The sequence below is a fragment of the Chlorocebus sabaeus genome, chromosome 8 (assembly GCF_047675955.1).
Source record: "Chlorocebus sabaeus isolate Y175 chromosome 8, mChlSab1.0.hap1, whole genome shotgun sequence".
Lineage (NCBI taxonomy): Eukaryota > Metazoa > Chordata > Mammalia > Primates > Cercopithecidae > Chlorocebus > Chlorocebus sabaeus.
Genome location: NC_132911.1, coordinates 110,305,022 through 110,320,030, shown reverse-complemented (window position 1 = coordinate 110,320,030; position 15,009 = coordinate 110,305,022). Strand labels below are relative to the sequence as shown.

The 15,009-nt window shown below is 38.5% G+C and overlaps 1 protein-coding gene across 8 annotated transcripts in view; it reads right to left on the bottom strand.

Annotated features, from left to right (window-relative positions):
- Positions 1 to 15,009, bottom strand: part of OXR1 (oxidation resistance 1) — a 477,189-nt gene that overhangs the window by 160,153 nt on the left and 302,027 nt on the right. Inside the window, exon 1 of one of the 8 annotated variants that reach the window (XM_037999852.2) lies at positions 11,760 to 11,956. The exons of the other annotated variants lie outside the window; for them this stretch is intronic. Coding sequence (XP_037855780.2) covers positions 11,760 to 11,772 — 13 coding nt within the window. The 5' untranslated portion in view covers positions 11,773 to 11,956. Of the gene's footprint in view, positions 1 to 11,759; positions 11,957 to 15,009 lie in introns of those variants that run through there. 8 annotated transcript variants of the gene reach the window in all.

Genomic DNA, 15,009 nt, shown 5'->3' with positions numbered 1-15,009 from the left:
CTGGTAGTCCACACAAAGAAGATCGTGGTTTTGCCTATATGTTTCAAAAGTTTTTTGAATTGATTGACAACATTTAAAGAATAGAAAGTATTTCATAAAAATGCAGAACATCAACTTCCACTGAAAAATCTAACAGCAATGGGCAGGCATCTGCAGAGCAACAGCTTGACAGAGCTAAACAAGAGCTGCCTCTTTCATCAGTCTGATACTTTCCAGTTCCAGCAACTCCCCTGCCACTTCCCCTCTCATGTAGTACTTGCCCCTGCAGACAAGGGGCGTTGTGTAAACACTGAGCACCTTCTAATGGAGGAGAGCCTGGCTCTGGTTCATTTGTGCCCACTCTGCTGTGTTTCATAGGTCAGTTCTGCGTCTTAGCAGCAATATGAATCAGTTCATTCTCATCAGTATCCTTGGGCTCCAGATTCCATGCTTCATAGTCTTGCTGGTCGCCTCCTCTTATTCTTTTAGGTGCTAAGACTTTATTTTCAACTAAACTTGCTCTGAGAAGAGATTATGTACTCATTCACACTGAAGGCAGAAAGGCAGATGAGAACACGAGGAGGTCTGCAAACAGGAGGTACAACTCTCAACGAAGTAATAAAGTTCTGAAAATAGCAGAGAACTAAGCAGCAGTGAGGGGTGGGTTCCCAAGGCTTCCATGGGGTCTGACATGATTCTTCCAGTCTTGCATGTAACAAAGGGGACTATCCCCAGCTTTGCTGGTTTTAGGACCATGTATATAAGCTTCCAGTGGAAATAAATGATGAATTAATAATTTAATTTCAAATTAATTTCGAAGATGACAAGGAGGTCCTCTTACACAGAAACATCGGTGCTGGCATACCCTTATTAGCGGACATACCCTTATTAGAGTTTCACTTTATTTGGGGCAAAGAGGAAATCAGCTCTCAAAATAGAACCATATGTCCTTTACACTGCTAGCTAGAGAAAAAAAAAAATTAAAGCCTCAGCAATCTAATACACCCTTTATATTTTACTTCCCCTGGATATTGTGATCTTTGCTGAAAATATGTAATCAGCAATCTTAACAAAAGTCCTCAAGGTTTCCAACCTGTGGTATCATAGACTACAGTGCACTGCAATGTCCTAACACTTCAACATAATGTCTTGTTCCAGCTTGATGTACCTTAAATCCGTCATCTATGTTTTGTTTCCCTCTTTTTACACAAACCACAGCCTATCAAGCAATTGAGATATGCTGGCTGAGCAGGGGGGCTTGGTAGGATGATCACTCCCATTCCTTTCTGCATATAGCCTTGGAAAATGAGTAAAGCACACCATAAACCTTGAGTTTTTCATCTTACTTACAACTGGACTTAGTTAAATCAGAATCAATTATATACAAAAAGGTTTGATAAACTATCTACTATGTATATACTTCTATTGCTAGATGTGATGTGCTGTTTCAGATGCAAAGATGAAAGAAATCAATTCTGGATCCTCTATTTTACATGATATCTCTATACAAATTAGACAGAAAAAGGACTCTCCCCTTCATTGGTGCAGCCTGTGTCAGGGAGCTCATTTGGTGAGCAGCGTTCTGGCAGGTCGGGTGCCCTTGTGAAGGAATCAACGTGCATACTCATATAGGATGGCCTGCAAGTCCTAGCCCTTGATCTCAAGATTGGGATCTAACAGTCCGTGAGGCAGGCAGTCAAATAACAGATATCCTAGGACAGAGGTTAACACAGAAAAGCTATACTTGAAATATATACTTGAGTTCAAAGGATGGAAGTTATATAATTGAAGAATCCAGGAAAGCTTCACAAAAGAAATCTTAAAAGGCAGGCTGCAATCTTAAAAGGCAGACTCAAGGAAGGGATTCTAAACAGAGGAAAACACCAGAAAAAGAACAGGGGACTGTAGGGGTCACATTTAGAAAACATGGGGTTCAGTATTGCTAGCGTTTACGCAATGTTTATATAAATGGTAGAAACAGGAAACTCTTACCCTACCATCTGCTTTCCTTTCAACATCCAGAGCGAGCTCCTTATATCATAAATCAGGTTGCTGCTCTGAAAGAAATCCTTCAATGGCTTCCTCTTGCAATTTAGAATAAAATCCAAGCTCCCTACCATGACCTGGCCTCTGCTGGTCTTCCTGCATCCTCCTTTAGTACAATCATATGGGATGGTTTTTTTTGTTGGTTTGTTTTTCCCTATACCTTGTCATACCAAACTCACTTCCACTTCCAGGCCTTTGTGCTTGCTCTTCCCTTAGATCTTCAAAAGCTTGGCTTCTTCTCTTCATTCCACTGTTGCCTTCTCAGAGCCCTAGACACTTCTGGAGTCAGAAGTGGCTTGGTTTCTAATCTTGGTTCCACCACTTAGGATCATTCTAGCCCTGCCTCAATATCTTCATCTGTAAAGTGAAGTAGCTACTTGTGGGTTGCAGTGAGGCTCAAATGAAAGAAATCATGGAAAGCACTGGGAACAGTGTCTTGAATTTCATGTTCTCCTAGTACTCCAGAAATCTTTATCATCATTACTATTTAATACATCTATCATCCTCTTAACTTATTTGTTGATATTTTTCTTATTTATTGGCTGTTTACTCACACAAGAATATGAGTTATGTAAGTGCAGAGATCTTGATTTTCACTTCTCCATCTTGAGTCCTTCTACATAGGCACACAATACTATGTTGACTTTTAATTTAATAAGGAAAAGGCAATAGGGTAAAGCAGGAAGAAGTGTGTTTTCCATAATCTAATCTAAATCTTCTACCATCCATGTCATCCAGATCACTTTCAGGGCCTCAGTTTTCTCCTCAGTATGATGTTACATGGGTGACAGAGTGTGTTAATTTTGAGCACATGTGAAGAAGGAAAACGATGTATCAGGCAGCAGGGGGCAGCAGTGTGTCGGAAATGCCTCTGCCGCTCTCAGGCCAGGTGTCCCCTCATTTCCCACTTTATGAATAACCTTGTGTTTACATTTCCCATCAAGTTATTACGTCCTGTGAGATAAAGAACTGATGTTTTCAGAGAAATGGATTGGAAAATATCTTTTCTTTCTGTAAAAATGGAGTTTTCAATTCAAGGATCAAGAAAAACTCATTTTTGGTTTCTTAATTTAATCCAAATTGGAAATAGTCATGGGACCCTCCCTCTCCCCCAATAATTGGATAGTGGTGGTGGTAGCAATATTTATCATTCCCAGCTGTGTACTCCCATTTTTCTAAGAGTAAGAGTTATGTTTTAATAATTTTTTCTTTCCTCCTTTCCCATTGTTCCCTACGCCCTGCTTAGTTCTTTAGAAATGCCCAAGAAGCTGCTCATGATGGCTGGTATATCGATGACTGCTACACCTCAGCCCGGGGCTGCACTGCCACCCTGGGCAACTTCGCCAAGGCCACCTTTGATGCCATCTCTAAGACCTGATGCCATCTCTAAGACCTACAGTTACCTGACCCCTGACCTCTGGAAGGAGACTGTATTTACCAAGTCTCCCTATCAGGAATTCACTGACCACCTTGTCAAGACATACACCAGAGTCTCCGTGCAGCGGACCCAGGCTCCAGCTGTGGCTACAACATAGGGTTTTTATACAAGAAAAATAAAGTGAATTAAGCCTGAAAAAAAGAAAAGAAAAGAAAAGAAATGCAATGATACCCTTTACCTTCCCTTCACCAGACGCTCCCCACACAGCAGGCTTATCTAACTATGCATTTACCTCAAAAGCTCCAGGGCCAGAACTCTCTCTCACCAAACAGCCTAGAGACAACAGCTAACTTACAACCTAAAGTGTGCCCTGTGATGGAACTCTCTCCCACCTGGAGGGTGTCTGGAGACAACGGCCATTTTACAACTCACCTCTGCCTGTGATGGTGCCAGCTCACCACCCAGTAGATACGGCACCAAAATGATCAGCACCTGCTTGCTCTTTCCCCTGCATGCTGTTCACATCAAGTCCCCCTTTAAAGCTTCTGCTTTCTGCCCCAAAAGTGAAGCAGTCCACCAAAGGCAGGAGCCTGTACCTGTTTCCCTAAGATAAGCTTTGGAATAAAGCCACTTTCTTTATACCAGACATCACTCTTGTTAGTTGGACTTTGCAAGCGGTGTGCGATGGAATCTGCATTTTGGTTACAAAGTTATGAGTTAGATATTAAAACACTAAACAGTGAAAGATTAAGTAATCTGCCTACTATTGTGTAGCTGAAATATACAAGCCCTGACAGGAAGCGTTTAACTATTATACCATATTAAAAGAAATTGCTTGGTTTATAATTAAATGAGAGGCCGGGCACGGTGGCTCATACCTGTAATCCCGGCACTCTGGGAGGCCGAGAAGGGTGGATCACGTTAGGAGTTCGAGACCAGCCTGGCCAAGATGGTGAAACCTCATCTCTACTAAAAATATAAAAATTAGCCAGGCACTGTGGTCGCCTGTTCCCAGCTACTCGGGAGGCTGAGGCAGGAGAACTGCTTGAACCCAGGAGGCGGAGATTGCAGTGAGCCGAGATCACGCCACTGCACTCTAGCCTGGGTGACAGACCAAGACTCTGTCTCAAAAAGAAAAGTAAATGAGAAATTATATGAATTTCTTTCACACAAATGAAGACCAAGAACCAAGGAACATTGTCCTTCTTGCTTGACACATTAGATCATTAAAGAAGAGCTTCAGTGCTCAGTCAACCCAATATCTGGCAGTCCTATCAAAGATAACTCAAAATAGGTTGGGAGTCCTTTGAGATAAATTGCATTTCCACACCATCATTGCAGTTTCTTCTCCTTTAAAAAAAAAAAAAAAAATTATTGGCCAGGTGCGGTGGCTCACGCCTATAATTCCAGCACTTTGTGAGGCCAAGGTGGGTGGATCACGAGGTCAGGAGATTGAGACCATAGTGGCTAACATGGTGAAACCCTGTCTCTATTAAAAATACACACACACAAAAAATTAGCCGGGCATGGCGCGCGCCTGTAGTCCCAGTTACTTGGGAGGCTGAGGCAGGAGAATGGCGTGAACCCCAGAGGTGGAGCTTGCAGTGAGCCGAGATTGTGCCACTGCACTGCAGCCTGGGTGACAGAGCAAGACTCCATCTCAAAAAAAAAAAAAAAAAAAAAAAAATTGTTTAGAAGATGGTTCCACTGGTCTTACCTTCACGGATCTATTATTCTAAATAATTCTTTAAATATCTATCTTTTCCTTCTCTGTACTAGGCATCCTAGTACCATCTTCTTTTCCTCTTCCCCAGCTCAAAATAATGGTTATACTCAGTGATTCAAATATTAACGTTTCAGTCTATACCCATAAGGAAAAGAAAATATGCAAGAAGAGAGAGAGTTTCAGGAAGAGGAGGGAAGGAAAAACCATGCTACATAGTTTATCCAGGCACAGCAACGGCCACAGGTGTGCACACACCTCAACCAGAACCCCTATGATGATTACAAATCTACCCAGTGGGACTTCTCTGAGAAGTGCTGCAGCCTATCATTTGAGAACATTCTTTATTTAAAGTCCATCTTCAAATAACAACCATAACTAAGGTGTCTTTGTATTTTCAAATATAACTCTGTCATCATGATTAGCAAGCTTTGCTGAGATACTTACGAGTGTGAGCTTCAAGTGACCCTTTAGTGCTGCCTGGTCTTTGTAGTGTATTTTCATAGTTCATTCACTCTCCTACTCTCCTAGAGGATAATTTCACGCCATTTGTTCTTCCCCCTCAAACCCAAGAAACTCTTCCAACATCCTTATTCTCCACTGATAATCTTGGTCCCTACTTTACTGAAAAAAAATTAGAGAACCTCCACAGACTCAATACCACATCAACCCACCTACCTGTATCTGTGCCCACTGACTCAACCTTCTCAGATGCTTCTACTTTAAGCTAATGTATCCCCATCCTCTCTCACCTATTCAGAGACAATCTTGAAACTCTTCACTCTCTTCTATATCGTCAAATTTTCCACCTCTACTGGATTAATCCCATAAAAATACTCTGTTACTTTCTCATCTTAGTAAAACCCTCTCCTGACCCAATTTACACCATGGATGAACACTCCTTTCTACTGCTTCCCTTTACAGCAAAAATCCTAGAAATTTTCCATAGTTACCACTTCTAAATCCTCTCTTTCCATGCTCTTTTAAAAATCTATTCTAAGTGGGCCTGGAGACTCAGAACTGCACTGAACTGCTCTTGCTGAAGTCACCAATGACCTCCTCCTTGATAAACAGTCATCTCAGTTCTCATTCAACACATTTATCTCTATCTTCTTCTCCACATGCTTTCCTCACTGGCCCCCAGGACATCACAATCTCCTGATTTTCCTCCTCCACTGCTGCTCCTTCTCAGTCTTTTTTCCAGGTCTCCTTCTTCCTCCCCAGCACTGGAAATCCTAGGCCTTAGCACAGATCATCTATCTACGCTTTCTCCTTTGCTGAGTTCATCCATGGCTTTTGCTATCACCCATGTATTGAAGACTCCTAAATCAATATTTCTAATACAGATTTTCCCCCAAACTCCACATTCAAATAGCCAGCTAGTTTATTCTCTCTCTCAATTTAGAGACCTAGCTAACACCTGAAACTTAACTATGTTCAGAAGTAAACTCCTGAATTCTCTGCAAACCTGTGCCAGCTTCACTGTTCCCACTGTATGAGGTCAAATCCATCATTTTCTCAGGTCAAAACTTGGGGGAGGAATATGTGACTGCTTTGTTTTTCTTCTCTCTTTTTTTCTTTCTTTCTACTCCTTAACACCCACCCCATCGTATTCATTAGGAAAATCTGTCAGCTCTACCTTTAAAGTATATACAGAATGTGACCACTTCTTACCACCTCTATCACTACTATCTTGGTCTCAACTACCCTGTTTCTCACCTGAATCATGGCTATAACTTCCTAACTGGTCTGCTTCCAATCTTGATATTCCAACAGTTTGTTCTCCACGTTCTAGCTGGAACAGGTCTCTCAAAATGTAAGTCAGATTTGTCAAATCATTGCCGTAAATCACTGATCACTTCTCATTTCAATGGGAGTAAAAACTCTAATTCTGAGTAAAAGCTTCTAAGATGTCATATGATTTGGCCCCCATTATCTCTCCAAAGGCATCTCCCATATATTCTTCTGTTGTTCATTCTATCCTGTTGTGTACCTGGATATTTCTGAAATATGCAAAACAAGTTCCCATCTCAAGGCCTTACTTTTCTGCTTCTTGGAATGCTATTTCTCCACGTATCTGCATTACTAACTCCCTTACCTCCTTCAATTTTTTACTTATCTTTGTCATCTTCTCAGTGAGGCTTACTCTTACCACTGTTAAAGATTGTGACACATCCCCTCTTTGGCACTTCTGACTTCCTTTACCTGGCTTGGCATTTTCTTTACTCTATAGCACCTATTACCTAATTTACTCTACAATTTACTCATTCCCTACATTCATGTTTATTTATATAGTTTTTACCTTCTGCTGATATGTAACATAAGCTCCACGAGGAACTGAATTAAATCACTATAGCATGTAGAATGGTGGATAATGAAATAATGTAAAATTTTAAAAGAGTACTGAATTCAATCAAGTAGAAAAGATAAAATCCAATCTGGGTAATGGATATACAACCTAGCAAGTCAGTTTAGACTAAAGTTGCCTGAGATAACAGGAAAACAGTGAATAAAATAACATGCGATGCAGTAGGGTGTAAGAAAAGGAGTGGGCTTTAAAAGTCCCACTAAAAGAAGGGACTTGGATTGCTATCTTGTGTTTAGATAGAATTTTCCTAGATATATCTCTGAGAAGCCCTATTCTAGAATTGCCATCCACAACACAAACCTATGGTCATAGTTGCTGTTGCAGACTGGAGATGATGATAAAAGTCTCCTTAGTCAAATAAGCAACTTTTCACCCCAGGAAAGTATACCATAAGAGTGCAGAGATGATGAAGAAATAACCATTATTCAAGTTGGGTTTATAGAGGAACAGTGGGTTTTCTAATTGACATGATATTTAAATTATGTTTTGTCTCTTTCTAAGTTTAGTTTTAATTTTTATCAAAGTTCTACATAAACTAAAGAAGCAAATAGCTAGTTCTACTTGACTTGTAAAACAAAGCAATTCCCCCCCATCCCATCCTTTTTCCTACTCCCCAGAGCCAACCACTCTGAATTCTTTTCTCTGACCTGCATCAGCTTAGACTGTTTTCATGTGGCATAGCTGTCTTAGAATTACCCTGTGTGGGATTCCCTTCACTTCTTCCTTACAGGTATCTCCTATTTATTGGATTCCATTTTTTTCTTTCTCATATTGCTGCAGCACTTGAGAAACTGTAATGGGAGGGAAATTTTTAAAATGTTCCTATATGAAAATGGCTTTATTCTACTCATAGTTGATTTATAATGATAGTAAAACTATTGATAGGAAATAATTTACCATTCAAATTTTAAAGGCATACTCTATTACTTTGTAGCTTCTAGTATTGCTTTACAGAAGTCCCATGTCATTTTGATTCTTGATCCATTGAATGAATATGTCTCCCTGACGATTTAAGACTCTTTGCTTTGAAACAAGTTTTCTGAAATTTCATGATAATATGCCTGAGAGGGAGACTTTTTTTCATTGTTCTTGCTACTGGGCTCTTTCAATTTGGAAACTCATGTCCTGCAGTTCTGGGAAATTTTCTCACATTATTTCTTTGACTTTTCACCCCCCTCCTCCCAACCCCTCTCTCTTTTTTTAAGTCTGGTATCTGTTTCTGGAGGTCCTGTTTGGATGATGGAGTTCCATGACTGGCCTTCAGGTTTCTCTACTTTTTCTCTGTTATTTTCATCCCTTTTCTACTTTCAGGAAGATTTCTTTCAAAGCTTTTACTGGGGTTTTCATTTATGCAATTATACCTTTAACCTCCTAGAGATTTTTGTTTCCTGAATATCCCTTTTTGTATCACGCTATTTTGGTTTCCTGGATACAATATATTTTATTCTTTTGAGAATGTTAAGAATCTCTTTAGACGGTTTTCTTTCTTCCCAAATATTTTCTGTTCCTTCCAATTTTTCTTTTCTGTGTTCTCATATTAGGAGTTGAACCTCAATACATTTCCCATTTAAGAATGAGACACTAAAAAAGAAGATTGGAAGTGAGGAAGTGACTGCAGTCTTGACTGTAGCATGCTCTGATTGAGCTGTTCCTAAGAGAATTCTTAATGTCAGTAACATTAAATCTTCTCTCCTAGATCAATCTGCTTTTTGAAAAGATACTTTAGTTTTATCTTTATTGCTACTTTTTAAAATACTCAACATCATCAACTACTTTCAGGAGTTCCACACTGTAAATTGGGTGCTTCTCAGTTATTCCCACTGTTAGCGTTAGCTTTCTTGGGTCTGCTGAATTATCTGCCTTCAACCTACGAAATTTTATTGCTGTTATCTCCTCTTCTGGTTTGGTCCTTTTGGCATATGTCTCCTTAGAAAAGCCCTTTACTGTTATTTTAGTTGAGGATAAAAATGAAACAGACCTTAATGGTTGCATTTAATCCACCATCTTTTACTGGAACTCTTGCTTCCAGTCCTGATTTTAAGATGTTTGAAATGCTTAGGAGACTCTAATTTACTACATTTATAGGTTTGATTTATTAGCTTTTCAGAGGTTAAGTGTTTAGCAAGCACTGGCTTATTACATTTTAAGTTTGCCCCATCAGGCATTTAAAGTGTTTGTTAAACGTCATATAAATTTGAAACCTAGTTTGAAGTATTTAAAGAAGTTTAATAGGCTTGTAAATGAGAGTAAATTTTGGGGGAAGTTAATCCATTAAAGTCACGAGTCAGTGGAATCAAGTGACTATATTTTATATAAAAATACTTAGACTTATGAATTGTCCTTAAAGCTTAAGGAAAAACTATACTTTCTAATTAATACTCTGTTTACGAAAGTTATATATTTAGATACAAATAACTTTAGTCTTTAAAAAAAAAAAACCCTCCTAACAACTACAAACTTAATAGGAATAAGTTTAAGATAGCATAACTACATTATGTCATAGAAGTGGAGAAGCTATGGAAATAGAACTTTGTTTCAGTTTTGGCTGAGAACCCCAAGGCTGAACACCGTGGGGAGGGTGCCAAATATATTCATATCCTAAAAGTGGTGCCAAGAGACTGTGACACTGGTTTGTTCTATCACGTCCCTGAAACGTATAAGACAATTGATAAGGAAGATGCTTCTCCAAAGTCTCATTATTTTATAAATTAGTAAGTTCTTTGCAAAATAAGTTTGCTTTTCAAGTGATAAGCTTCAGTGGTTATTTTCTAAAAACAGGAAAAACAGCACTTCTGTTGCTTAATACTTTATAAAATGTGGTGGGTGTTTTTCCTCTAACTTCATTATTATTAAGCTTTGCTCAGTAATTCAATAAGGAATTTGTCTCTTTAACATTAACAAAGACTAAATTAAAATGTTGTAAAAGACAGCCTATTTTTATCTAATGCTCTCCATTGTGGAATACTACCACCAAAAAGAAATAATTGTAAGATCTACAATGGCAGACACATTTCTGTTTTAGTCATCATGCTAGCTAACCAGCATAAGGAATACGGGAAGAAAAACTTTGTTGTCCCCAGGTTTGCTATTTTCAGCTGCTAGAAAGAACAAGTGCTTTGTTTTTAGTTTATTCTTAACTCTTACTCCTATAATTCAAATAATCTTGTTTTACCTAATAGGTATTTGTAATTTTTCTCTCCAAGTGAGCTGCCCTGGATTTTGATCAGTATTTACCTTCACACACACACACACACACACACACACACACACACACACACACACACATATATATGAATACATATATGAATATATATGTCATATATATGTCAATAGAAAAAATCTGTCTTGTTGGTTTTTTAAATCCATTATTGTTATAAATTATCTGATAGCTTTAGAAAATTTACTAGTCACTGGATAGAAAATGATAATTTTCTTTTTGTTTTTGTTTTTTCAGTTTTTTTCCAAGACAGAGTCTCGCTTTGTTGCCAGGCTGCGGTGCAGTGGCACGATCTTGGCTCACTGCAACCTCCACCTCCCAGGTTCAAGTGATTCTCCTGCCTCAGCGTCCCTAGTAGCTGGGATTACAAGCACCCGCCACCCCATTCAGCTAATATTTGTATTTTTAATAGAGGCAGGGTTTCTCCATGTTGGCCAGGTTGGTCTTGAACTCCTGACCTCAGGTGATCTGCCTGCCTTGGCCTTCCAAAGTGCTGGGATTATAGGTGTGAGCCATCGTGCCTGGCCCTGAAAATGATAATCTTCTTTTCTCCATACAAGCAATTTTTTGAGAATCTCAATATGGTTGTCTCACAGTAAGTGTGATATTAAATGTATTAGAAGTTCATTTTATTCATCTGCTTTCATGTTTAAAATGAAAAAAGACATTTACTTCTAGAAGCTTCTATGAATGAAGCGGGAATTGGAAACCAGAAAAATCAAGTGACATTAATAGAAATAAGACAAATGTTTTAAAGGTTTTTTTTTTTTAAAAAAAACAAACAAACTTATATTACATAATCAAAATATTACTGACAACACACATATTAATATTCTTTTCTTAAAGTCAAAAGTTGGTGATTTCTAATACTCCATAAAAGGGCCACTAAACAAATATCCAAATGTACTGTTATTTACATAATACTCTTATTTGGTTAATTTATATGTTCCAGTAGCAAGACTCTGCTTGCCTCAACAAGTGGTTGACATTTTTTAGGCAAATAAGAAATTAAAAAAAAGAATAGAAAGGCATAATTTCAGAAACTTACTTCTCAGCTTCATGGATATTGGGCATACTTCCTTGGAATTCAGCTTTCTGCAGCAGTGGTTTGTCAAGTTCTCTTTCAAACATTCTTGCTATTTCACCGGGTTATTTCCATCCAAAACTCTAAATCTTTAAGTATAGACTGTCTTTGAATAGCACCATATTTTTTCTCCATCTTTAGCAGACTATTGAAGTGAGAAGTCTACACCTTCCCACTTGTCTTCCTCTGACTAATTTTAAGAAGCTTTCGATGCTGGGTAAGACAGTGGTAGTCACAGGAATGAAGAAACAAGTATGTGTTTTAAGTTCAAAAGAGCAAGTTATTCATTTACTTAAGGAATGTTCAGGAAAATATTTAGCTTCTGAAAGTGAACACACTTAGAAGCCTGGATAATATTTAAATATATTGGCCATGCATTTTTGCTCACAAAATATTAGCTTAAGTCATATATTTTTTGAAACAAAAATTATAGTGCATCATTAAAAAAAAGAAAAAGATACAGTGTTTCACAGATAATAGCAAGTGTTGGTGAGAATGTGGAGAAATTGGAACTGCCGTGTACTATTGGTGGGATGTAAAATAATGCTACCACAACAGGAAACAGTATGCAGTTTCCTCAAAAAATTAAAAAAATATACACCATAGGATCTGATAATCTCAGTTCTTGATATGAATTCCAAAGAATTGAAAGCAAGGTTTCTATAAGATATCTGCATATCTATGTTCACAGCAGTGCTATTCACTCTTGCCAAGAAGTGGCATCAAACTTCTTGTCCATCGATTAATGAATAGATATACAAATGTGGTATATATGTACAATTAAATATTATTCAGTTATAGAAAGAAAACCCTGTCATGTGCTACAGCATGGATGAACCTTGAGGATATTATGTAAAGTGAAATAAGCCAGTCACAAGAAGATAACTACTGTAAAATTCCATTTTTCTTAGGTATATAAAGTGGTCAAATTCATAGAAACAAAAGAGTTGTAGGGAGGGGAAAAGGAGAGTTGTGATTTAATGGGTATAGAGTTTCAGATTCACAAAATCAAAACAGTTCTGGAGATGGGTTTTACTATGATGTGAATATTCTTCACACTACTGAACCATACACTTAAAGATGGCTGAGATGGCTTTAAAAAGATATAATGCTTTAAAGGATACTTGTTGAAATTATTCTCATGCCTATAGTTCTGTGCATTTAGAGTCACAGCTGCCAGTCAGTCACACACAGGAAGAAAATGCAGGCCATCAGTATGCTTTCCAATCTAAATCATGAATAGTGATTTTATGCAGCTGGCGGGAAGTGTGTGGTCAATCAGAATGCACATGCTCCTGCTGTGAGCCTAGGAAGATAACAGCATTTGCTCTGCTGCCATGAGACCAGTGAAACTTTTTGGACTTGCAACCAATCATTACTACCCCAAACCTCACTGAATTGCAGAACTAGACAGATTGTGAGGGCTCAATTATATGAAATCAAGCACATATAGCATAGTGATTAAAACAAAATGGGACCAGAAACAGCCTGAATTTAATTCCTGGCTCCCCTCCTTAGCTACTGTGTGCCTTTGAGCAAGTTACTTAACCTTTCTAAGCTTTAATCCTTCTTTCTTATGTCTGGATGGTGAAAGGGTGATGCCTACCCTGTGGGGTTCTCATGAGCAGTGCATGAGATGAGTCAAGAAAATGCTCCAGAGCCAGCAAGCTTAGTCCCAAGGCTTTGCAACATCCTTCCCTGCACTCTCGCAGATAATCAGACATGGAGAAATAGTCACCTAATTCTCCCAGTTCGGCCTATTCTTTCCAGCTCATTTTATTTAGCTAGAAATAGCTTGCTCATTTATTTAAGCAGGCCTGGAAAGCAGCAAGGCCAGAGCTAATCCAGGGCCCCAGGTAAGATGAAAGGACACACAGGAGAACCAGAAGTTTGAGGCAAATCAGGGATAAGGAGTTTCGAATGTCAAACACTAGCAATTACAGGATTTCAGGCAGGAAGCGATGGGTTTGAAGTGATCACCGTACAACCAACTACAGCCATAAATAGGGAATTACAATGAAAGTCAAACTGTAAGCCAGAAATGTGGCCTGAGGCAAGCCAGAAACCCAGAGTCAGTTCAGAAAGGTATAATCAAAATAGTCCAGCTAGAGAAAGGCAAAAAAAGGGAGAGCGTCAAGAATTTTAGGAGCTTTGAGAGGACATTCCCAGTCAGCAATAAAGAAGATGGTATTGGGTATCTTTTCACACCAGGCAAGAAAAAGAAAAAGGGAGGTTACCTAGGTGGTCACTAAAGTCAAAGAGGCCACTATAGCAGTGGTTGGAACCGTGTGGGAACAGGGTAAAGAGTAAATAGGAAGCCTGGATAAACTTGATAAGGGCGATGCAAACACCATGTAAATGCCACTGAGATGATGAATATACAACCGGGTGTGCTGAGTATTTTGCTAACGAATGAAATTAGTGTCCAGAGTCTAGAACTCAGGTGCAAGTGGACTGGAAATTAATCTATTTTACAAATTAACAATTGTTGTATTTTACAACCACATGAAATCTGTAAGTTGTTTTTCTTCTTGTCCTCCTGTCACAATTTTACAGTCACACACACAGCATACACAGTAAGTCCTGAATTCCTTAAAATGTTGATAAAGGAGATAGGCTATGCACAAGAATTTACTATGACTTATGTCTCTGAACCACATAGAACTACAAATATTATATATATGAACTCATTTACCCCCAGGGTAAACAAAGTTTAGATAGCTTCTATCAGAGTTGCCATATACGTATCCCTATTAACTTATACATAGGAATATTAACTGGTAGGAAAATTATCTTGTCAATCCCAGTATCTGCTTTAAAAAACTCTACTGTATCAATCAACGTTGTCAGGAGACAGGACAGAATATAAAGAATAATGTGGGTATCAAGTTGATGCCACTAAGTTATTGCAAAGATAGCAATAGCAGAAAACAGCTACTCAGGGGCTAGGGAGTAAAGGGAAATGGTTGGAATTATTAAAATACAGAAGCTTAGAGAAGGGACCCTGCACATGGCTGCTGATAAAATACAGTAAACACAGTTAAATTTGCAATATCAGGAACATATTTCTACTAAATGTTTATTGGTTGTTTTTCTGAGATTCAAATTGGGTTTCCTATAATTTTATGTTAAATGTGACACCCCTAGTCCTGTGAAGTCATAACCCAGATTTCTACAAAGGGGCACCAGCCAGCTAATGCTGCCGTCTCTGAAG